This window comes from Herpailurus yagouaroundi, unplaced genomic scaffold, assembly GCF_014898765.1.
Source record: "Herpailurus yagouaroundi ecotype Mexico unplaced genomic scaffold, PumYag 195, whole genome shotgun sequence".
Lineage (NCBI taxonomy): Eukaryota > Metazoa > Chordata > Mammalia > Carnivora > Felidae > Herpailurus > Herpailurus yagouaroundi.
The window spans coordinates 13,568,057-13,594,894 of record NW_024412426.1 but is presented as its reverse complement, the minus strand read 5'-3'; the positions used below and the strand labels follow the sequence as shown (position 1 = coordinate 13,594,894).

General features: G+C 36.9%; 1 protein-coding gene across 5 annotated transcripts in view; it reads right to left on the bottom strand.

Moving 5' to 3' along the window:
• PLA2G4A (phospholipase A2 group IVA) overlaps positions 1-26,838 on the bottom strand; it is a 160,918-nt gene that overhangs the window by 20,549 nt on the left and 113,531 nt on the right. For all 5 annotated transcript variants that reach the window (XM_040446617.1, XM_040446618.1, XM_040446620.1 and 2 more), the window contains 5 exons: positions 21,506-21,643; positions 21,325-21,417; positions 17,810-17,881; positions 10,561-10,803; positions 2,147-2,331 (listed from right to left, as the gene is read on the bottom strand). In XM_040446617.1, coding sequence (XP_040302551.1) covers positions 2,147-2,331; positions 10,561-10,803; positions 17,810-17,881; positions 21,325-21,417; positions 21,506-21,643 — 731 coding nt within the window. The remainder of the gene's footprint in view (positions 1-2,146; positions 2,332-10,560; positions 10,804-17,809; positions 17,882-21,324; positions 21,418-21,505; positions 21,644-26,838) is intronic.

Sequence of the window (26,838 nt, the reverse complement as noted above, 5' to 3'; positions counted from 1 at the left end):
GGTCCAGCTTAACGGCTTCTTCTTCTTTTTTTTTAAAGGCATTTTAAAAAAAGTTTTATTTATTTATTTTGAGAGAGACAGAGAGCATGAGTGGGCGAGGGGCAAGGAGAGAGGGGGAGAGAGAGAATCCCAAACAGTCTCCGCACTATTAGTTCAGAGCCCAGTGTGAGGCTTGATCTCACAAACCATGAGATCATGACCTGAGTGGAAATCAAGAGCTGGATGCTTAACTGATGGAGCCACCCAGGAGCCCCCATCTTGACCACTTCTTAACTAGCACTTTCCTAGCTATGTCCTGAGCTATGTTCTGTTTACTCATTGTCCATTTTATTTTATTTTATTTATTTTGAGAGAGAAAGAGAGATATAGAGAGGCCACAAGCGAAGGAGGGGCAGAGAAAGAGAGGGAGAGAGAGAATCCCAAGCAGGCTCCGTGCTGTCAGTGCAGAGCTCCATGTGGGCTCAATCTTATGAACTGTGAGATCATGACCTGAACCGAAATCAAGAATTGGATGATTAACCACCAGGCACCTTCAGCTTGACCACTTCTTAACTAGCACTTTCCTACCCAGGTCCTGGACTATGTTCTGTTTACCCATTATCTTATTTAATGTGAGGATATGATGAAATTGCTTATCTCACCAATACTTGTTTCCTTGTCAGAATACCACTAACTGCCTCTAAAAAAATTAAATGTGAAAGCATTTTTAAAATATGAGGCTTTATATATATTAAGGAGCTATTATGACAGCCACTATTAGTCTTGAGAGCAGTTTAGTCATAGTATAACAGAAAGGAAAGCAGATACCAGAGGACTCAGGTTATCACTGACTCTTCCTGGTTGGGAGATCATGGACTATTTCACTTACTTTCTATGAATTTCCATTTCTTAATCTATGAAATGGGGATAATAACTCCATATCTGTTATAACATTTCCTTCATTCACCAACGAAAAAATGACCTACTTACACTTTGGCTGGCACTAATAATACAATTAGAACCAAATGATTAAAACAAAACATACATTCAAAATAGTGTTCTAGTTCCCAAGGAGTTCAGACAGTGAAAGAGATATATATGTAAACAAATACAGACAATACACCATGAAAATTGCCATATTAGAAGAATATACTAAGTCCTTTGTACCAAAACTAGGTCTGTGGAGGTCAAGAAAGATAACATTTGAGATGCATCTAAAGAAAGTTTGAGGTGTTCCAGGTGGAGGGAATAATATTCATGATCTCGCTTGGGTAATATCACAGTGTTGCTGAGCAATCTATGTTGCCTGTTCTGAACTTTTTCTCATTTCATCAGAGGCAGACTTTTATTCTCCACATGACCCTGGTTCCACCACCTCTACCCTTTCACTCTCAAAAGATAACATTGACTTCTAATTCCTACAAGAGTGAGAAGTCATCAGATAAATACTCTCCTATCTTCCCCTCTCCATGCCTAACAGTGAAAAATCCTACCCTCTTGCCCCAATATGGACACTTCTATACTACTTTCCAACTGTATTTTTTTAAATCTGCTTCGTACTCCTCACCCCTGTAAGTTTCCAGGACTGTGACTCTGACTCTATCATATATGTCATCTCTCCACTCTCCAATAACATCTTCATTAATGACTCCCAGGCATCAGCATTTAAATACACTCAAATCTCTTCTATTAACAACCCACCTGTTCACATACACACATAGTTTTCCTGTTCCCCAATTCCTTAATTTTCATTATTTTTCCCTGAGAGTTGTTGTTAAATTTTCAAGATACTATTTTATGTCCTCTTCTTGAGAGTATATATTCCCCTGGCATGGTTTTAATTATCTTTTACTTGCTAACATCCAACTTTCAGCCTCATTTCCTTGAACATCAGATACATTGCATCATTCTTGTTCTGTTGAAGACTGTGAACTTTAATGTGGGTCATGGGAAATCATTTACAAATTTCTTTAAAAAATTTTTAAATTTTACAAATTTCTTAAAGAATGGAAGTGATTAAATCACATCTGTGTTTTTAAAATATTACTCATCATAATGTAGAAAATAGGCTAAAGGGATAAGAAATTGGAGTGAAGAGGACTAAAATATCTACAAGGCATGCAAATGAACATGCTAGATAATGGAATGTTGTATAAATTCTCCTTACCTTGAATGGAGGACTAGAGTCACTTGGTCGTGCAGAAAAGTCAAAGGAGATAATGAGATCGACTCCTCTCTGAGGTCTCAGGATCAAGGGGTATGGCAGGTTAAATGTGAGGCCACTGTCCACTACATGAATCTTTTTACTTTTGACATCCAGAGGCTCATATATTTGCTCAAATTCATCAGGATCTTTAAAAAGGGAAGAAAGAAAAGAATAAATTAAATGGCCATTTCACATTATTTAGAACATAAAAAAAATGCATTTTAAAAATAGTATTTATTTTGAGAGAGGGGAAAAAGAGAGAGTGCATGGGGGCGGGGTAGAGAGAGAGGGAGTGAGAGGATCCCAAGCAGACTCTGATCTGTCAATGCAGAGCCCAATCTGGGGCTCGAGCTCACGAACCATGAGATCATGACCTGAGCCGAAACCAAGAGTTGATGCTCAACCGACTAAGCCCCCACCAGGTGCCCCCAAAATATTTTTAAGGTAGGTTTGTGAATAAAGTTTTATATGGTTAGGTCCTCAGGCTTTGGAGACAAACAGAGCTGGGCAGGAGTCCAGCTTTAGCAGCTGCCAATGAATTATTGTCTTTAACTCCTAGTTTCCGTATCTGTACCATCAGGTAAAAGAATCAAATAAAGGTGCTGTGAAGATGAAGTGAGACAATGCATGTAAAGTACTTAGCTCAGGCGCTGGCATTAATTCTAAGCTATGTACCCCTTTAACAGCTTTACTTCACATTACCTAGGTCTTTACTGGCTTAAAAACATTTCCTCATACATTATCTGGTTTTAAGTCATAACAGACATGTGAGGTAGATGACATCTATAAATGAAGGATGAAATACATCCATCTCTACAGTACAGAACGGGGGGTGGGGGGGTGGGGGTGGTAGAGTGAATGGATCCCGCACTGCATCTCCCTGATGGGTGTCCAAGGAAATAATCCAGCCAATACATTCAGCAAACGTGTACTGTCTGCTAATATTTGGGCTGTATTTCAGGTGCTGAACAAGATGCAAACTCTGTTCTAACAGAGCACGTGACCGATAAATAGTTCGGGTAGTGATAAATGCAATGTAGAAAATGATAGAGGGTAATATAATAGGGAGTAACTTCAGGTGGGTAAATGAGAGAGACCTCTTTGAGAAGAAGACCAGAACTGACCAGCTGACGATTTGGAGGGATATTTTTTTTCTAGGGAGAGGAAAGAGCCAGAGCAATGTCCCTAAGGCAGAATCTGACTTGGTATGTTTGCAGAACAGCAAGAAGCCTGGTGTGGCTACAGTATCAGAGGGGAGTGAAATGAGGTGACAGAGGATCCGAAAGGTAGCAGGGTCTAGAAATCATTTGTTTTATGAATAAAATGGTAACATGCTACTCTTCACATTTATGTGTGGCGCTCCACATTCACTTCCCAGGAAAAAGGAATGTGATCAGAACCGAAGTGATCTGAGCTGAATGAAATAACCTGTAATTGTTTTGTTCTGTTCCCTTGTCTTCACACGTGGACTGTCAAGAAGAACAGAGTGATTATGCTCAAGAAAGAACAGAGTGATTATGATCTCTGAGGAAGCACTGAAATTCCACTTGGCAAGCCTTTTCACAGAGGCAACAATCAAAACCAGAGGGCCAGACCAACCTGTGTTTATAGAATCACCTAAAAATGTAGTTAATACCTATTATTCAGGAAAATGTTCAGCACATGATGGGAACCCATTGAATGTTAGTTTCCTCCATATATTTCTAAGTAAGAATGATACTGACTATATAGTGAATTTTATTATGTTTTGTAAGAGCAAGAGATCCAAAAGTTAGGCAAATCTTTAACTTCTTACTGTTCCATTAAATCCACAATCCTCCTCATCATTAAAAGCTGAAAAGCACCGATAAGACAATTAGCCTTGATGTTTATTCCGTGTGAATCGAAAACAGTTCTAAATTAGACTTTGGTTTAGTTACTTAAGAAAATATTATTATCCTTCTAGGTTTCTACAGTTAACACAGAGTCATGTGTTTTCTTCTCTCATATTTATTAAAATTTCTCATCCCTAAAATACTGAATAACAAGTGAGTGCTACAAACATATATTAGTGTGTTTATGAACGAAGCAGAACAGAGTTTACAGCAAGGTGATTCGTACCGCCCAGAACTGTTGAATGAGAAAGGGTGTGAATGAATGACCTTAAACAAACAAACAAACAAACAAAAAACCAAATATGCTTAAAAAAAAAAAAAAGGCTATGGGGGGAGTGGTTTAGACAAGAATAAGGTCATATAACTAAATGAAAATGTGGGCCAAGTTAAAAAAAAGAAAAAGTCTTGCTATGTCTAAGGTGAATAAATAGGCGAGCAAGGAGAGACAAAAGAAATTATTCTTTAAATAATTATCTTTAGGTTAATTCTCTTTTCTTATCAAGTATGTATGGATTGTAGTGACAAAGTATGTTTCTACCAGCCAAGATTCTAAATTTCTATCCATCACAGAAACTGGAACCTAAGAATTATAACACTGAAAAATACATATATTATCAAATGTGATTTTAATATTTATTCCTCTGAAATTCTTATTGTTTAAAAATTACATATGTGAATGTTTTATGTGAATGTTTGTGAGTCTTTTCTTATATTAGTTTTTAAATATTTTAATAAGAGCTGAAATTCATTATTTGGGTACTTTTATTTCTCCTAAAAACAGCTTCATTTATTTTGAGGGTCTATAATGTATTAGAAATTTCATATATGATATTTATCATCCCCATAATACTCTTACCAGAAAAGGGGTTATGAGTGTCATTTTAAAGATAAGGAAACTAAAACCCAAGGGGTCCAGTTTCACACAGTGACAGTCTGGATTCTAAGACAGGCCCACAGGGTCTAAGCCTTCTGCATAGGGTTATGTTGTTAGTTCAGTAAGCGGCATGGCCATAAAATTGAAAGGGTTTAAAATGGATGACTTAAGGGGTGCCTGGGTGGCTCAGTGGGTTGAGCATCTGCCTCTTGATTTTGGTTCAGGTCATGATCCCAGGGTCATGGGATGGAGCCCCACGTTGGGCTCTGCACTGAGTGTGGAGCTTGCTTGAGATTCCCCCCACCCCCCACCTCTCTCTCTCTCTCACTCTCTCTCTCTCCCTCTCCCCTGCTTGCACTTTCTCTCTCTAAAATAAAAAAACATATACAATTAAAAAAAAGTAAATACAATGGGTAACTTAAAAAGCAATAATTACAATATAGAGAGGCTACCTACACATGCATCTGTCAATCATTAAAACCACATTAACATGTGTATTTCATCACAGGTAAACACAAAAGTTTTAAAAACATATTAGTGGCAGTACTTTTTTTTTACACTGCAGTGATTTTCCCCTAATATGATAAAGTAAAATGATATCACAAATATCTTTCTTTGGCTTCATAAATAGTGCTTTTTAAAATCTTCGCTAAAAGATTACCACAACAGACCATTTCTCTCATATTCCGTTCGGTTTGCCCCCTCTCATCATAAAACTGGTAGTGTCCCTCTTCCTCTTTTATATCCAAGATAACACCTGAGAGACAAATCATTATGTGCACCAATTCCCAGCTGTGGCACATAACTAAACACCGTATTTCCACCCTTCCAAATAAACTGACAGGAAGTAGTGTTTCCTACTTGTGTTGCAAACAACATAGTTTTGCAAGATATTAACAGATGTTCTTTACACAAAATAAGAGTTCCATGATCAAATGGGTTTGAGAAATATGATTTCAACAGCTTAAAGTAATAGCCAGTTATTGTGTTTGCCTTGGGCTAACTGCTCTTTTTAATGAAGATGCTATTTAATCCTCACAGTAAGTCTCTAAGATAGATATCACTATTACTTCTATTTTATAAGTAAGCTATGATTTCTATTTTATAAGGAATAAACTGTGAGGATTGCTGCAACCTCACTGCCCTACGGTTCCATCAGGATCAGGGCTGTCGGTTTTTTTTTTCAACATTTATTTATTTTTGGGACAGAGAGAGACAGAGCATGAACCGGGGAGGGGCAGAGAGAGAGGGAGACACAGAATCGGAAACAGGCTCCAGGCTCTGAGCCATCAGCCCAGAGCCCGACGCGGGGCTCGAACTCACGGACCGCGAGATCGTGACCTGGCTGAAGTCGGACGCTTAACCGACTGCGCCACCCAGGCGCCCCAGGGCTGTCGGTTTTTAGTTTGGTCCCACTTTTCTACCATTGTTAACTGAGACTTATGCTAAGTAAGGGCTCAAGACTGTCCAGCTAATAAATGGCGCACCCAGGATTCAAATGTAAGCCAGTCTGCTTTTCAAGTCCTATACTTGAGGCACATTAAGTAAGCCAGTCTGCTTAAATTCATGAGAGTATCCCACTGCATTGTGAAAAGGGGGATGGAGCTGTTAGTTTTCCAAATTTATTTGAATTTGAACCCGATTTATTGTATGACATCCACTAGAATGTCATAGAGAGTTTGATGAATACCACTACGGAGGAATATCCTCCCATAGTTTAAGCCCACATGGTTTCTAAACCTGTAAGTGAGTTAATCGGGTTTTTTGATAGGTATGGAAGCATGCTGGGTTCTATAATTACGTACCACCTCCTTAAAGCAGTTCAGCTGTATCTGCAGATACTGTATCTGCAGGTATCTGCAACGGTCATTTTATAAACACATCACACAGATTCAATTTATGATGTACCAAAATGTTTGGCCCTTTGTGTATCGAACTCTGGCCTAAATTAACTCATGCCTCGATTTTTTTATTCCAGATGGTATGTGTCACAGTGAATAACATAAACACAAAAGTAAACAGGAAAGAAGTTATGTAATTAATGGGCAGCTTCTCCAAAATTAGGTTCTAAAGGTATACAATGATTCTGAAGTAAACAAATGAGAGGAATCCACCTTCTCTTATTTTCAAAAGATTGTCTGCAAGGTGAGGTAATAGGCACAAAAACTACACTATTTTTTTTTCTCCTTTTAGGTTAAGAGATTGTTTTCATTTTAAGATACTCAAATTTTAATCTGTAAAAACAAAATCATCATAGGTAAACCAAAATGTAAGGTTTTCCTAAAATCTGTTTTTTTTTTTTTTTTTTTTTTGCATAGGGGCGGGGTACAAAAATAAAAGAAATAAACTTAGTGAATGTTTTAATTAAGATATGGTATTTTAAAGTGTATAATAAATAGAACTTTTTTTAAAAAATTTTTTTTTTCTTTTCAACGTTTTTATTTATTTTTGGGACAGAGAGATACAGAGCATGAACGGGGGAGGGGCAGAGAGAGAGGGAGACACAGAATCGGAAACAGGCTCCAGGCTCTGAGCCATCAGCCCAGAGCCCGACGCGGGGCTCGAACCCACGGACCGCGAGATCGTGACCTGGCTGAAGTCGGACGCTTAACCGACTGCGCCACCCAGGCGCCCCAATAAATAGAACTTTTAATGAAGACTTTATGAACCAAGATGATTATAGTTGGTTCATTATGAAGACTTTATGAACCAAGATGATTATAGTTGATGATTATAGTTTATGATACATCTTTTAACTTTAAGCTCCACAGACATAGTTAGTCTAAATCTTGGAAATAATCAGGAGATAAACAGGGTCTACCTTAGTAAGGAGCTGTCTGAAAAAGCACTAATCGATTTAGCAAATCCAGTCTAAACTGCAGTCATTTTTTAGCAACGTTAATCTGTGAATTATAGATTTGAATGAGCTCATCACTGACCCGACTGGCTTCTTGACTAAAATCAATAGGCCGTATACATTTTCTCAACTGGATAAATATAAAGTGAGTGAAATAGAGTTTTTATGAGATACAACACAAAGAAATAAATTTAAAGTTCCTTCCAAAGATCATTAATTTAAAACAATTTTCGGTTAAAACATTCCAAAACAGGCCAACAAAAGAATGGTTAGTCAATGTAATACCATATTTTGAGACGATTTATTTTTCTGCTTCCTCATTTTACTTTATGAGAACCAATCATGAGACTTCCTCCAAAGAGCACCCAATAAAGAAAGGAGTCAGATAAGGTGATGTACAACTCTGTTCTCCAAGCACTATGGAGAGAAGTGAGGACTGTGTCCTACAGTTCCACCAGAATCAGGGTTGCTGGGTTTTAGTTTTACTCTACTTTTCTATTATTCTTAACTAGAGTATACAAATCCCTCCTATGAATCAAAACTTTAAGGAAAGGTCAAAAAATGATTTTAATTTTTATGAGGGTGAGAATTACATTTGTCTTGCTGAGCACTGGGTCTCTAGAACTAAACACATTGCAAGTGCTCTGCAAATACTGTGTAAATGCATGAACAAAGGAAAGAAAGAAGATGAAAATGAGGAACAATTTGAAAGAAGGTGAAAATAACAAAAGCCGTGCATTTCCTAAGGTTACCAAATTTATCTACTAAAAATACAAGATGCTGTTAAATTTGAATTTCAAACAAACAACAAATAATTTTTTAGGACAAGTATGTCCCAAATGTTGCAGGGGCCATATTTACATAGGTGTGTGTGTGTGTGTGTGTGTGTGTGTGTGTGTGTGTGTGTGTGTATTATATATATAATATATACAATATATATATTATATGTATAATATATAATTTGAATTTCAAATTTAACTAGGCCTGCTGTATTTGATCTAGCAACCCTCTGAACCTACATAAAATATTGCAAAACTACCAGGAAGTTGTTAAAATGCAGTGTGAAGAATTCATGCTGTGCAAACCACAGAGCTATGCTGGGTAAATGAATCAAAGTAATAACATAAAACAGATGTAATATAGTACACAGAAAGGAAACTTCCATTTTACATCAGCAAAACAATGACTAACAGAGACATGGAGTGTAGCAGAAAGGAAGAGCTTTTGAGCAATGCTGAGGTCTGTGACCCCATTCTAGCTCAGCTGATAAATTTTGGAAAATGAGAACGATTTTCTTTGATCTCCCTTTTCTATAGTGGACTATAACTAAAGATTCTTCCTAATTCTAAATGATCTTTGAGAATGGGGATTATAACGGCAGTAAGTATAATCATGTGCCACAAGACAAGTAATGTCACTGATAAATGGTCGTGTTTTTTTTTTTTAATTTTGGATGAATTTTCAAATGGGATATTGATTTTATCACAGATAGACTTTTATCATTGCTAAGGTATGAAAGGATTTGGATTACAGGTATATAATATACCATACCTCACATCCTACACTTGGATGCCATAAACATAATGCAAAGTATAGTGAGTTTCTACTCCTCTTGTTTAAACAACAAGGGCAACTTCTGCTTTTGCAATTTCCCTTAAGCTCAAGCAACAAATGGAAACAGCACTATGAGAAACACCACCAAACCTAAAGTCATGCCCTAATTTTCACAAATATTTTATAGGCATGATGCTTAACCAAAGAGTAGAAGAAAGGTTTTTGGAAAAATTCCACTTAAGTTTCTGAAGCTTCCTCTTGATGCCCTTAGGCAGAAATGACTGGGAAATGACATTTGGGCAGTTAACAGAAAAAATGATGGTGTGATGTAGTAGAAAGATTTAAGATGACAGAATCATTATAAGAAAGATTATTATGAATTGATTAGTCACCAAGGCAAATTTAACTTTTAATTTGAAACATGAAATGAACTGAAGAATAAAGGGAATTATTCTTTGGAATTTGGCCCACTGAGTGGGTTCTGACCACCTGGCCTTAAGAAAGCTACCTAACCTTTCTGAGAACTGGAGGGACACACTCAGCAGCCTGATGGTCACTGAGACTGGTGAACTCAACTCTATTTCACGCACTTGGGTTGCATGCATTACTGTGTGGCAGCAGATGGCCAACTAAGGACCCCATTTACCAGAATCCCTTCCAGCACTGGTTCTGCTGAGACCTGTCCTTTGCCAAGGAGAAAAACCCACATGAGATTCAAAGGAGGAAATGAGACAGAGGCTACATTTCTGCCATTTCTACTGCCAAGCACAGTTGTGTGGGCGTTTGTTGGGGGTGATTCTAAAGTGTTTTTGGAATCATTTCTAGAAGCTCAGTCTGGAGCTTGCTCTTCCAAGCCTTGGAGCAATTTTGTAAACACCTACTTCCCTACTTTAAACCCCTCTCAATTAAACAAGGGAGAGGGTTTCCTGTTTTCTGAGTGAACCTTGTCCACTACAGAGAGGATCTAAGATCCCTCCTCAATGTTTCAATGAAAATTTTCTATGCTGAAATAACTATGCCCTTTCCTGTCTAATGGATGTTCTTCTTCTAAAAAAACAGTAATCTGAAGCCCTTCACACATTACATGGATGTAGCTGTAATTGAGTATATGTGAATAAATATTGAATATGATCAAAAGGCTTCTTCTCCCTAGAAAGGAATACAGATCTCCTGAATTAGGAGAAACAAACACATGGATTTTGTGTTGTGTGCTTACCTGCAACAGCTGTATCCAATTCATCTTCATCCAACGATTCCTGTGTGGTAAAGTCTTTCAGAGGAGATATTGGATAGGATGTATTGAGATTCAAGCCCAACATGAAGTTGTGTACCTTCCCAGCACGTCCTTCTCTGGTATTGAATAAAGTTGAATCACTCACCAAAGCCATTAACATACGATGGACCCAACTTGCTTGGTTATCATTTTGATATTCCCTTTTAGCATCTTCATTTTCAGTGCCTAAGGAAAAAGAAAAAAAAAAAAACCATTGTGTAGATTCCCAAATCCATTGAAAAAATCTTTGGGCAACTGAACGTTAAAATTAACAGCAAAGCTAGGGGCACTTGGGTGGCGCAGTCGATTAAGCATCTCACTCTTGATCTCAGCTGAGGTCATGATCTCACAGTGTGTGAGTTCGAGCCCCACATTGGGGCCCTTTCCTTCTCTCTGCCCTGCCCCAGCTTGTGCGCTTTCTCTCTCTCAAAATAAATAAATAAACTTAAAAAATAAAAAAAAATTAAGAGCGAAGCTCTATGGCTTTTGATTTAACAAGCATTTATTTGTATAAATTAATGCAGTAAAATATTTCAGTTAATAATTTTTGTTCTTAAATTTTTCTTACTTTATCCTTTACCTATAGTCAGTCTAGAGGTTATGTTCTTAATGTGTTACTTGGTCTATGCTTAGGTTTTCAGGCAAACTGCTACTTTCCCCTTTCTGTCCTTCCCTAGTCCTTTTCTTCCTTTTCTCTTGGCTACACACACACACACACACACACACACACACACACACACACACAGGGAAATTCCACAGTAGATAATCCTCTCCTCTTCATTACTTAAGTTGCGTTCCGTATCCTGTTTAGTAAACATCCAGAAATCATCCAAACTGAGAATAGGCACCTGAAGGATTCAACACGCATATTTGCTGCTCAATAAACACTCTATAAATAATCATTTCATCCTTGCTTGTAAAGTATGGAATTTAAAGCCATGTAATTTAAACATGTGCTTTAAAATGTCTTACAATTCAGCAACTTTCCAAAAGAAGCAGTCTTAAATGACTTCTTCCTTCAAACCTACACAAATATCACCGTTACTTGGGAAGCCATGTTTAGAACATTGGCTCCAGAATCAGATTGCCTGGATTTCAATCCTCTCTCCGCTGCTTAACTAGTTAACTCTTTTCAGCCTTCATTTCCTCATCAGTAAACCCCACAGGGCTGTTGTGAAGACTGAGATAGTGCATTTGTGTAAATCTCTTAGAAAAGTGCATGGCCCATATTAAATTCTTAACAAACATTAGTTAGTAGAAGAGATAGTTGTGGTGACAGCAGCAGCTGCATAATCATTATCATTGATATGATTCATTCACAATCCAAATCGCAGAAAACTGTGGTCGAGTATAACCCCACCTGCCTACATCCCTCTGTTCAGATTTCTGGGAACTCTCTTTATATGCAATATGTAAAACTGTATGTGTGTGTATTTGAGAAAAAAAGTCTATGTTCAAACTTCATAATTTCTAGTAAATGTTAATTAAACATACATAAAACCATAATAAATACTGATTTTTATCCTCATAAAGATTTGCTTAACTGAGCTAAGTAAATGAATGGATATTTCTTTCAGGAACGAATTCAGATGACTACATACAAAAAACACATACATTTTCCTACTCTCACACTTTCTAAAGCCAAATATGACAGAGAAAATCTTTCACGAGAACAAATTAGGCTTTAAAGTGAATGATTTAGTGGTGCCTGGGTGGTTCAGTCAGTTAAGCATCTGACTCATGATTCATGAATTTGAGCCTCACATTGGGCTCTGTGCTGACAGCATGGAGCCTGCTTGGGATTCTCTCTCCCCCTGACCCTTCTCTCTACCCCTCCCCTGCTCATGCATGCGCTCTCTCTCTCTCCCTCAAAATAAGTAAATAATCATTAAAACAAATAAAATGAATGATTTAGAGGTGCCCGGGGGCCCAGTCAGTTGAGTGTCCCACTCTTGATTTTGACTCCTGTCATGATACCAGAGTCATGGGACTGAGCCCCATACTGGACTCTGCACTGAGAGTGGAGCCTGCTTAAAATTCCATCTCTCCCCCCCCCCCTTTGCTCTTCTCCCCCACTTGCATGCACTCTCTCTCAAAAATAAATAAATAAATAAATAAATAAATAAATAAATAAATAAATAATAAAGTGAATGATTTATATCTTCAGTTACACAGGATATGAATAAGATAATCAGTAATTTGTAGCTTCCTCCTCCTCTTCCACCTCCCTCTCCTTTTCTCCTTCTTCCTCTTTCCTCCCTTCTCCTCCTCTTCCTTCTTTTGCACCATCATAATTACCATCATCATCATCATTATTGCTATTATTAAATAAACACTGTGCACTAGAAAATCCACTGTCCTTATGAGACATTTAGAAATGGCATCATTTGTGGGACAAACCCAGGCTTCAACATATAAATCATAATCTACTGTTTTAGTTATAATACTAAGCACATTTCTATTTGCATAGTCTTTTACAACTTAAAGTCCTTAGTATGCATTTGCAATTTGATAATTATAACAATTCTATGAGAGCAAGTAAAATGATGCCAGTATAGATTTGAAGAAACCAAAGTTGAAAATCCCTGAATACCTTGCTCAAAATCATAAGACGAAAAATGAAGAAGCCTCAAGACAATGAGAAGACAAGACACGGACTGGGGGAAAATATTTGCAGAAGACATTTAAGAAAGGACTGTTATCCAAAATGTACAAAGAACTCTTAAAATTCAAAATAAGAAAACAAACATCCCAATTTAAAAAATGGGTAACAGACACCTCACCAAAGAAGACACAGAAATGGCAAGTAAGCACATGAAAAGATGCTCCACATCATATGTCATCGGGGAAATACAAATTAAGCAACAATGAGATAACACTACACATCTATTAGAAATATGCAAATTGTAAACACTGGCATTACTGAATGCTGGTGAGGATATGAAGCAACAGGAACACTTATACATGCTCATGGGAATGCAAATCAGTACAGCCACTTGGGAGGTTTCTTTCTTTCTTTCTTTCTTTCTTTCTTTCTTTCTTTCTTTCTTTCTCTCTCTCTCTCTCTCTCTCTCTCTCTCTCTCTCTCTCTTTCAAGTAGCCTTCACATCCAACACAGAGCCCAATGTGGGGCTCAAACTCACAACGCTGAGATCATGACTGGAGGTGAGATCAAGACTTGAGCCGAGATCACTGATTTTACTGTTGGTGGGAATGCAAACTAGTGCAGCCACTCTGGAAAACAGTATGGAGATTCCTCAAAAAATTAAAAGTAGAACTACCCTATGACCCAGCAATTGCACTACTAGGTATTTATCCAAAGCATAAAATAATGCTGATTTGAAAGGGCACATGCATCCCAATGTTTATAGCAGCACTATCAACAATAGCCAAATAACGGAAAGAACCCAAATGTCCATCGACTGATGAATGGATAAAGAGGATGTGATATGTATATACATATACATACACACACAATGGAATGTTACTCGGTGATCAAAAAAACCAAAATCTCGCCATTTGCAACAACCTGGGTGGAACTAGAATATATTATGCTCAGTGAAATACGCCAGTCAGAGAAAGACAAATATCATATGATTTCACTCATATGTGGACTTTAAGAAACAAAACAGATGGGGCACCTGGGTGGCTCAGTCGGTTAAGCATCCGACTTCGGCTCAGGTCATGATCTCACGGTCCATGAGTTCGAGCCCCATGTCGGGCTCTGTACTGACAGTTCAGAGCCTGGAGCCTGTTTCAGATTCTGTGTCTCCCTCTTTCTCTCTCCTCTCCTGCTCATGCTCTCTCTCTTCTCAAAAATAAATAAATGTTAAAAAAATTAAAAAAAAAAAAGAAACAAAACAGATGAACATAGGGGAAGAGAAGGAAAAATAAGATAAAAACAGAGGGAGGCAAACCATAAGAGACTCTTTTTTTTTTGTCTTTTCAAAATTTTATTTAAATTCTAGTTAGTTAACATACAGTACAACACTGGTTTCAGAAATAGAATTCAGTGATTCATCATTTACATGCAACACCCACAATCCTAAATACCCATCATATCACCTGGCTAGCCCATCTCCCACCCAACTCCCTCCATCAACTCACAGTTTGTCCTCTATCATTAAGAGTTTCTCATGGTTTATTTCCCTCTCTCTTTCCAGCCACTCTCATATGTTCATCTGTTTAGTTTCTTAAGTCCACATATGAGTGGAATTCTCTCATTGACTTATTTTGCTTAGCATAATACATTCTAGCTCCATCCACATCATTGCAAATGGCAAGATTTCATTCTTTTTGATCGCTGAGTGATATTCTATTGTGTGTGTGCATATATACACAATAGAATATTGTGTAGAATATATAAGAGACTCTTAAGTTCAGAAAACAAACTGAGGGTTGCTGGAGGGGAGGTGGATGGCAGGATGGGCTAAATTAGAGACGAGCATTAAGGAAGGAGGGCACTTGTTGAGATAAGCACTGGGTGTTATATGTAAGTCATGAATCACTGGGCTCTACTCCTGAAACCAATACTACATTGTGTGTTAACTAACTCGAATTTAATTTTAAAAAAATACAAAAAAATACACCCCAAAAAACAAAAAAAGGACCTGAGCTGAGATCAAGAGTCAGATGCCCAATCAACTGAGCCACCCAGGCACCCCTGGAAGTTTCTACAAAACTAAATTATACGCCCATCACATGATCTAGCAATCATGTTTCTTGGTTTTTACCCAAAGGAGTTGAAAACATATCTACACAAAATTTGAACATGAGCATTTGTAGCAGCTTTATTCATATTTGTCAAAAATTGGAAGAAAATAAGATGCCCTTCAATAGGTGAATGGATAAATAAACTGGTACATCCAGACATTGGAATGTTACTCAGTGCTACAAACAAATCAAAACAAAACCAACACAAACAAAAAAGAGCTCTCAAGCCATGAAAAGACATGGAGGAAATTAAAATGCATATTACTAAGTGAAAGAAGTCAATATGAAAAGGCTATACTCTGTATGATTCCAACAATATGACATTCTGGAAAAAGCAAAACTATGAAGATAGTAAAAATACGAGTGGTTGCCAGAGGTTGGGGTGGGGTGGGGGTAGAGGGATGAATAAACAACACAGAGGGATGTTTAAGGCAGTGAAAGTACTCTGCATCAAACTATAATGGTAGATACATGTCATTATACGTTTGTGAAAACCTACAGAATATATGATACCAAGAGTAAATCCTAAAGTTTGGACTTGGGGTGATAATGATGTGTCAATGTAGGTTCATGGATTATAACAAATGTACCACTCTGATATAGGATGTTGATAGTGGGGGAGGCTCTGTGTGTGTGTGGCTTCAGGAAGTATATGGGAACTCTCTGTTCTTTTCGCTCAATTTTGTTGTCAATCTAAAACTACTGTAAAAACATTTTATTTAAAAGGAAGAAAATGAATATTAAGAGCTAATACTAGAAATCCCCAAATAATCCTCAACAGCCTTCACCAAACTAGGCTGGTACTAAAACCAAAGCAGCCATGTTCAAAGGGTCTTTGAACTTCTCAGCCCTAGGGTAACCAGAGGTGATCAAATGCACTGACCGTCTATAGTAATTTACTTCATAATTAACAAGCCATTATTATGTCTACCTGATAGTCCTTATGTCAATATCAGTTCTAGAAATGTTAGACATATGCTGTCTATTCCCTTTGTACTGGCTAGCTCCCTTCATTAAAAGGAAATTCATAATAATAATAATAATAATAATAATAATAATAATAATAAAAAGACCTGAAGACCTGAACAACTAAAAAAATTAAAATTAAAACTATGAAGGAGAGGGAATTAGGACTGAGTTCTTTCCAGCGCAGGGTTCTTTCAGGGTTCCTGCCTAAGGACCTGGCTACTATACGTAATGAGGCAAATCACTGACTGCGTGAAGCAGCGGACAGTGGGCAAATTGAGACTGAAGTGCAGACCGAGCAGTGGTCAAACTTAGTGCCTGGTGGAAAGCTCTGTCTGCCCAGGGAAAGGTTATTTTTTAAAAAATGTTAAAAGAAACTACATGCTAGCCAAGCTGTGGGCTTGTGTAGCTGCTGAATTTTGCAGAGAAGGTAGCTTTCTCCTAGGTTATACAAACTCATCTGATGAGTAAGTCACAGCTCAGGCGTGAAAATGCTGATTTGCAGCAAGGATTAAACGGGCTCTTCCAACATCTACACCACGGCTGGAGGAATTCTTGAACTTTAGAGCAAGAAAACACTTAATATCTTCTAAAATCTAGGTGATCATATTCAAACTGTTGTAGGATGTTTACCCAGTTGTTATAAAATGTAAAAATCACTCCATTTACCACATAACATTGGCAACAAATATCCCTGATCCTCACCTTGTCCCTGCCCCGACTTCATCATTGATGTCCTGATCCACACCAAGCTCAAAGCTGCCTTGTCGAAGCGTGAAAGAACTCATTTGTACTCAGAAATAACATATACAATAAAAAGTTCTTGATAATTCTCCCCCACTTTATCACCGATCTCTTCCTAAAAGATAGATTGCTGACAATGGGGTAAGGCTCAGGGAGTGTGAAGAAGTTTTCACATGATACTTTATCAATAATAAAAATTTTCAAGATAAAATTTTAACTTAAAGCCATGTAAAAATGTTCCCATAAGAGGGTGCCTGGGTGGCTCAGCTGGTTAAGTGTCCAACTCTTGATCTGGGCTCAGGTTGTGATCTCACGGTTTGTGGGATTATGCCCCACGTTGGGCTCTGTGCCGACAGTGCCTGCTTGGGATTCTCTCTCTCTCTCTCTCTCTCTTTCTCTCTCTCTCTCTCTCTCTCTGCCTCTCTCCTGCTTGTGTGCACTCTCTCTCTCTCTCTCTCTCAAAATAAATAAATAAACTTAGAAAATATGCCTATATCACAATTTTCATGCCAAGAAGCCTGGTGCTCTAATCAGACCTAGAATTCGTTACTTCTACCGTCTTAGTTTATTCTCCATTTGTCCCATGGATAACATTTTGAGCTATTAAAAAGAAAAGAGTAAGGGATATTTCTGTTGTACATTTTATTACACATACAACATTGATTTTCTCTGTGAACTGAAAGCTACAATTCAATAGCACTCAGTGAGACAATCAGACACAACATTCATATTCTTTTCTAATGGACCTCTGCCAGAGAAATTCCCTTACCTTTGGGTTCTTGTGATTCATCATCGCTATCCGAGCTGTCATTACTCACAATATGCTCTGCTGTAATATTTTCTGTGGAAAGAAAACAAAACAGTTGGACTATCTCAGGTGTCAAGGCTCACAATTAAATTTATCATAAGGAAGTAATCTGAGGAAAACCACCAAGTGAGATCTACTAGGTTTATTAGTGGAAATTTAGATCAATTTAGTACCTAATTCAATAGTTTCAAATTTCCTACTGGAAAACAAATTTCCTGGGACAGGAAAAATTAGTCTAAAACTACTCCTTCATGATTTAAAGGAAAGGATCTTTATTTCTCTTAGTTCTGACAGAAAGAATAACTTGGTCATAGGAGGCTCCTGTTATACCAAAACGATATAATTTTCTTTAATTAAATATGTTTAAGGCTGTTTCTGAGGGAAAATTCAGGGCAAAGCCAAAATCTATAGGAAGACTACAGAACAGTTCCTTCAAAATGAATGAAAGCTACTAATATAAGGTATCTTTTGATTTTCAATAATACAGAAAATTGTTTATTGAAATGTGCCTTTTGGTGTCAAAAAATTTGTGCTTTCTCAGAACATATTAAGAGGGCGGTTATGAAAATTAAAACTTAGAAACCATATACCCTTAACACAAAGACAGGAGTAAAATCTGGCATAATAACTAGTCATTGTTTTTTTAGAACACACAGACCATCCTTATTATCATTTGTAGAAGAATCAAACTTTCTTTGGACACTTACATGAAACCACTTTCTATATAACAGTGACTTTTTTTTTTTCCTTCTATGAGTCAATAGACTTTTTTTTATTTAGAAAAAACCCTGACTCTAAATTTTTAATTTTCCGTTCTAGAATCATTTAGGGGCTTTAAACTTGGAGAAATATAGGTATAACATATAGTTTCCCCATATTACTCTGTGTATGTTTATTATATCTGCATAAATGTCACATACCTGAATGAGAGTATATAATGGAAGGGTTTTAAATGCTTGAGGTAGTAGGTTAACTTTTTAGATTTATTTAATTTTACTGGTATGATTGCACATATGAAATTCAATAAAAGACAGTGTTCACAGACTAATATTATTCATTTAATTTCATGAGTATTACAGAAAGTAGTTTTGTTGTACAGAAGAGGGTGAGGTGTTAGCAAATGACCCACTGTGGGTGTCATATAAATTAGGTATGTTTTTGGTCCTATACATATTTTGGCAGAACAAAATTTTCTTTCTTTTTTTTTTTAAGCATTTTTTTTTCGGTCAACTTGATACTCTCCTTTAAGAAAATGGTTCACCAAAATATCATTCAATTTTACAAAGATATTTTCAAGAGATGAACAGCTTAATATTTGAATGTATCTATTTTCCATCACTATGGTATGATATGTAGCTCCATCTGTTCAAAAGCATAGATGGCTCACATTCAAAATTCCTTGAGAAAATGTGAAGAATTTCATTTCGAGTTATCGGATTATAGTCCAATTTTCCGTAATGTCTTTCTTCAGAGGGGAAAAAGCAAAAACAGAAACAACCTCTGAACACCCCTTTAAGAGGTAAACTTTAATCAGCCAGTGGATGAAAAGAATCAGCAGGAGTCTTCAGATTCCCCTCAGTCACCTCTCTGGTCTCATTTCTGGAAAGCCTTACCTAATCTGAGGTAACACGCATCCTGGATCACAAGCACATAATACCCCTCACAGTCTGACACAGAGGACAAGTAAGTAGGCCGCCAAACCACTGGCCTCAAAGGAAACATCCAACAGCAAAGAATATTCTGAAGACTGTTTAATATAAACATTCTCCTTTTCCTTGGCCTTCAGCCATTGTCCCACCCACCTTCGGATCTGTTATTTCAGTCCTATTCTCTTCCTGCCATCGGAGGAAAAAATAACAAGCTCTGGAGGTATCTGGATCTTTCAACAGAGAAGGAGCTCAGAGAAGCAAGCATTATTATAACATGGGCTCCTTCTGTTTCTTTCCTCTTTTATTCTGAAATCTTCACATAATTTTGAGAAGAGTTAGTGACTTCTGCAAAATTAGGTGGCTATTTATCCATCTGCGCTGTGATGTTCATTTCAAAAAGTCAAGTCAGACATTTCAGCATGATACACTCGGCTTTATAGTTACTCTTAAGAGAACGTGGCTCTGTAAGTTAAGGTCGGAGCAGGCTCAAAACTTCCACCAACCCTGACTGCTTGTTAAGTGAGTGCTGCTCAGAGGACAGAAGGCAAAGTGCTTTCTTTATTGTTTTTATTTTTATTTTAAAATCTTTCATTCTAGTGCAATCATTAAGATCACTTCTCCATTACTTATCAACAGCTACTCAAAAATACAAATGATACTATTTAATAAAAAAATTAAGGACCACGGAGAACTGCTGTGAACATAATACACATATCAAATAGCTAAACTCAATTTTGCAGGATGAATAACACTACTTATAAGCCAATTTGTAGTGCATTAATTAATGCTACAATTGTGTTCTTTTTTCTTTTTTGCATATAAAACTTAATTGAATCAACTGTCACTGCCTGGAAAAGCTAAGGGCAGCTGGTCAAAAAAAATCCTACATTAAGCTTTTTACATCCAAGTATTCTTCAAATGATTGTTGAAAAAGTCATTTATGCTATTCTGTTAACTCTATCCTTACATAGATTGTGATATTTCATGGGCAGAGAAGAGACAGTAGGTAGTTAGTGTGCAGATAATCTACAGGACCCTCTTCCCCAGTCCCTGATGGGCTGACTCCCAATTCAGATTTAGCATTCACTGTTCCTTCCCACAGCCAATCAAAGTAGCCATAAGGAAACAGGGTCGGCACTTGGGAGACACTGAAGGTATGTTTCATTTTGTTTGCTTTGAGTCAAATTTACTCATCAAACAAAACATAAAAGTTCCTGTCGTTCATCTTATAACGAATGAAAACCACTGGTCCTCAAATGAGTTGGTCTACTTTTTCAAGTTTTGTAAATATTATATTTTAACTTATTATGGGACAGGAAGTTAGATTTAAAGAAAACCATTAGTGTTCATTTACTAGATGTGATTTGAAATAATTTTTTCCTCCTTCTTGATGTGACTCAGCTATAGGAAGCTAACAGAATTCTAGTGGGTTAGTATTTTAGAGTTAAGTAAACCCGCAAGTGTGAATTTAGGTGTCATATTGTGTTTAACTGCTGATGAGTCTAATGTTGTAAAAACTAACTGTATTTGATAAAAGGAAACAAATAGTATGTTTAGATATTTAATGACTAAGAAGAATAGAGATGCCTAGTTGAAAATTATTCTTAGGAATTGATAGTTTTTATGAAATTCACAACCTCAGTGTCAGGATAATATTTAGGAAGTAATATACATATGATTTCCAGGAAATATTTAGGTTGATTTAACCAAGCTATTGGTAACTTCAGAATAACTACAGTCTTTATGATGATTTAATTGTCTATACATGCATGTTAAAATTTGCCAGTTTAGCATAATATGGTCAACAGAAACATGTTTTTACAATACCTAGTTCTTCCTCCATTGTGGAACCTTTATTTTGTGAGCCAGAAACTCCCAAGACTCTGTTGAACAATATAGAAAACGCACTGCCCCAGACACCTAAAATAAAGCAAAAATGAAGAATAACTTAGAATTCACCAAGATATAAAACAGTCAGGCAGACAAAGAGGAGATTTTGATCACTTACCCATTAAGAAATGCAAGGGGTTTTCTTCATATTTCTTCACAACTGTTCCCATAAAAAATTTGCTTCCAAATAAGTCAGGAGCCATAAAAGTACCATATTTAGCCATGCCAATCTCATATGGACTAAATTCAACCCAATCTGAAAGCATTTTTAAAAGGCACAATCCATTAGTAGGAAAATACTACAGAAATGAACACTGTTAAAGATCACTTCCAACAATGCCCTGATTATTTTCATTTATTTAAAATATTTTTTAAAACTTAACCAAATGCCTTTATGTATATGCCATTGTAGAGAAGTCAGTGGAAAAAACTTACTGAAATGAGAACAAAAAAAAAAATCCCTTCAAATTTGTACAAGCTGAATATCTTTTGCATTAAAAGCTCAGACATCTTTAGGGGCGCCTGGGTGGCGCAGTCGGTTAAGCGTCCGACTTCAGCCAGGTCACGATCTCGTGGTCCGTGAGTTCGAGCCCCGCGTCGGGCTCTGGGCTGATGGCTCAGAGCCTGGAGCCTGTTTCCAATTCTGTGTCTCCCTCTCTCTCTGCCCCTCCCCCGTTCATGCTCTGTCTCTCTCTGTCCCAAAAATAAATAAACGTTGGAAAAAAAAAAAAAAAAAAAAAAAAAAGCTCAGACATCTTTAATAAAATCCATCTTAATTCTAAAGAATGGAAAACAGAAAACTGCTAACTCAGATGTAAAATCCATGAAGGTGATAGAAGAAATTAAACTCTGATAACGCAAGTAGACTATGAAAGTAGAAGAAATTGTTTTCTAATATTTTCCTTTTCTTTATCTTTCCTTAATTTTGCCTATTAACCATTGTTCTAACTCACAAGATTATAACACAAAGTTTTTATGCTGAGTGTCTTAAGAAATACATGGTAATAGGGTCAATAAAGTATAATTTCTAGGAGTAGAGGCTATGGAGCCAGAGTCCCAGGTTCAAATCCCATTTTTCTTCTTACTAACTGTGCAACCTTGGGTAGATTACTTGTGTTCTTGGTGTCTTACTTCCCTAATCTATAGGATGTGAATAAAATCAGGAGACCGTAGAATTGTGAAAATCTAATGAGTTAAGAAACGTAGGGGCGCCTGGGTGGCTCAGTCTGTTAAGCATCCGACTTCGGCTCTGGTCATGATCTCATGGTTCGTGAGTTCGAGCCCCACATCAAGCTCAGTGCAGACAGCTCAGAGCCGGGAGCCTGCTTCGGATTCTGTGTCTCCCTCTGTCTCTGTCCTCCCCCGCTCACACTCCTTCTCTCTCTCAAAAATAAATAAACATTAAAAAAATGTTTTAAAAATGTAGAGAACTCAGAAGAAGGAATAGCACATCTTAATCACTCCATAAATGGTAGCCACTACTACATTTCATGTATTTCCATGGCTATCACTATGTTTAATTATGCATCCAAAAAGAATTACCATTTCTGACACCCATTTCCTACACTTGCTTCTCTCTCAGTCTTCCTTTTCTTGGTAAATGGCACTACTTTTCATATATTTGTACCACTATATATACTTTATCCTTGACAGTTCTTTCCCCTTTATATCTTACATACAAAAACTCAAGTTCTGTAGACTCTCTTATCAGATAAGGTTAAAAACTGACTGCTTATCCATTTGTCTGCCATGGATCACCATCCATTTGTACCCCACTGGTACAAGCTGTCATACCCTCCTCCCTGGATCTCCCCAGTAGTCTTCTAAAACATCCCTTCTCTGTTCCCCTGCTATCTTTTTGATACCTGTTGCCAGAACAAAATTTTAAAAATAGAAATCACAGCACACTAATGCCAGCTGAAAGCTTTCCAATGGCTTTCCATTACACTGAACACAAAAATGCGGTCAACAAGGCTTCTTAATGGTCTGGCTAGTGCCTCTTGACCTCATGTCCTAACCAATCTCCCATTATGTTGGTCTTGCTCTTTCCACTTGAGCCACACAAATCTTCTTAATGTTCCTCAAAGAGAAAGCTCACTGACACCGCAGTGCCTTAATGCTTGCTATTACCTTATGCAATTCCAAGGCTAGTTCCTTCTTATCCCTTAGTTCAAGGTCAATTTTCATTGGCCATCCTCTATGAAGTTCCACCATTATCCACCCTTGCCTAACCCATAACCCTCTGCCCTCCTTTATCCACTCCCCTTTCTGAAACTATTAAATATCTATTCAAACAAACCAAAATCCAGATAACTTAAAACTCCACAAAGTTTTTTGCTATTCATTTGTTGGTAAAATCTGACCTGAATTCATTCAGCAGAAAAAAAAAAACAGTCCTGAATGATGTATGGCTTATTTTTTTTTTTTTTTGTCTCACTAAATATGCATATTGACACATTCTATTACAGAAATCACTCTATTTGATTATAAGATCCCCGGGGGTTATTATGTACCATACACGGCAAGTTTTTTTTTTTTTTTTTTAACTTTAAAATCTAAAATGTTCTGAATTCCATGACATCTATCTCTAGTTTTAGAAAAGGGATTGCGGGTGTATATTTATTGTTTACTCAGTGGTAGATCACAACATTCTACTTCTGTGAAGTAAGTTATGAAATCACAGTTGTGATGAGAACACATAATTCATTTCAAATCAAAGCCAAGTGGCACATATACCTTTCTTCATAAAGTGATGTGCTTTATAATGATTTACATGGAGTTAGTGAGATATGACTAGCAATGAATCAGAGGCTGCTAGGAAAATTTCTGTATCACTAAAAGTAATTACCTATCTCTGAATCTCATCCCCTTATCTTGGGTACTGAAACACAATAACTTCTCCAGTAATCTCATCTTTATTAATGCTGTGGTTTGTGTACACGTAATTATAGCATTCTCAAGGCTCTTTATTCCTTAGTCAAGAACTCACCATGGTAGTGCGTGACTATTATTCTTTTGCTGTTAACTCGTATGTTTCAAACTTGAACTTCTCTCCCACACCTCCATCTACTCCTTTCCAACTTCCTGTTGTGGATTTACACTTACATACACTGTCGTCGCATCCCACTATGCTTTCCTGGAAAGGAATTAATCACCTTTCTTCCCAGTCTAGCTTACCTCTTGGTAAACAACACTATTACAGCCCTCAAAAAGAAATTTTTCAAAAATTGAAACCACTCTTTTCCTCACTCACATCAAACCAATCCATTACCACCTTTCACTGATGACCTCTGGGCTTTTCACCTCCGTCTTCTGCTCTTCTTATCAGTATCTCCCTAGTTCCAGGACTTTATTACAAACGCGCAGTGATCGCACTGCTTCTGGTTTCTTTCCCTGTTAATCTACCCATATGAATCAACAAAATACTTTTTTCAAAAACACTAAATAATTTCATTGTCCTACCCCTAAACACCAAATGTTTCCCACTATCTTCATAACTGAAGAAAAATATTTCTGTCTGGAATTCAAATCTTTCTGTAACTTGGCACTAATAATTTTCCCAAATGTACCACCCTTCACCGGCTCGTACTAAGTCTGGTTTCTTTTTACTGCTCTTGAAAACATATTTTTGACCCTCTTTCTGAGCATTTTCTCATCCTGTTTCACACAAAGAGGACTATTCACCTCCACTTGATAGATCTTTCCATGTTCAAATGGAATCGGAGCTCCATCACCTCATGAAGCTGTCCGTATGACTGTAATAAATCTGTGTGATATCTTACACTTAGATCAGTTCTACACACTTTGATAGACCATAATATTCGTGCTCACTTCAGCAGCACATATACTAAAAAAACAGATCGTAATATTCCATGTGTACGGCTCTTTCATTTTTCATGTTTTGTTTTTGTCTTGTTAATGGGATTGTAACCTTCTTGAGGAAAAATGCCATATTTTTACTCTGACGGTATCTCAAAGAATTTAACATGATGTTGGTAAGTTGTACTCAATAAATGCAATTTACTGACCAATGGAAATGAAAACGAAAGCAGTGTAGTTAAGTGAAGGAGTCAAAAATATTTAACAGTTTAAACAATGAATGTTTGTTTAAAATCTTCAAAAGAGGAAAATGTTTAAAACTATTCTAAAGGGAAGAAAAACATTCTCTAATATTGTTGAAATAAAGGCGATCAAACTTCTGTAAGCTAAGATAATTTGGCTCCTTGGCTTTTAAAAATATTATTCAGATAATATTTCAACTTTTTCCCTTGAATATTCACTTTTAATCTAAGCAAACTTTAAAAGAATAAAGTATAGACATGTCTCCTTTTTTTCCGTCAATAACCCAAGCTACTTGAACCTTCATAACATACACTTTTGAATGTCTTATCGGGTATAAGATCCACATAACTAATGCTTGATGGCTTTGTCCAACTCTGTTAGAAGAAACAGCTTTGAATCTCCTTATCATAGAAGCTTAACAATGAAGGTTAATGGTGTATCTCTCATCCTGGTACCAGTATCACAGTTAGGCAGATGGCCCAAATAAGACACATCCAGGTCAAAAGATGACCAACTGAACATAAAACGGCCTTTCCCAATTCTAAATGAAGCCAAAATATTCACTTGCTGAAATATTACTTCTTCTTTAATTATCTCGATCAGATTTTCTACTGAGAATTGCTACTGCTTCAAAGTTAAGAATGAAAAAAGGTAACTGTCAAAATATCATCACAATTTTAACAATAGTAATAACACTATTATATTTTAGGTCTCTTTTACGATATTCTGTCTTCTGCCTGTCTCATGTGATTGTCTTAACAGCTCTGTAATATAAACCTGATATTTATTAATATCATTTTTTTAATAACGAGGAAAATAAGAATCAGATTAAATGACCCACCTGATGTATTTCAGCTCAGAAATAAGACAAGGCTTCCAAATTAGTCTAATGCTTATTTGACCATAGCATAATGCTGTGGGGTAAAATGGCTTATTTGGCTATGCACAGATTTGACTAGCTTACTAGGAGGATTTATCAACCTATCTCCAAATATTCCAGGACCTCAAAAAAACAACAGCTCTAGGAAAGCAAAAACAAAACACAACCAATTTCATCACGGCACTTACTTTTCTTACGTGAATAAATTTCACCTCTCCCTCTGAGCTACATTACATTCAAGATCTTGCTCCCAATTGCTGCTGACATGCCATGGTTATCCCAGACTCCTACTGCGTGCCTTACCTCCCATTTGAAAATTAAATTTGCCTCTCATATACAAATCCTATTTATCATTAAGATCCAAGAGCTCTGATTTCTCATACAGCTTTCACAGAGCACTACATTTTTAAGATTTACTTAAACTTAATTTGGGCCTGCCACTGCTTTTATGTACTTTGCATACTTTATATCATTTATTTAGTGAAAACACTATGAGAGTCTCATCGTCA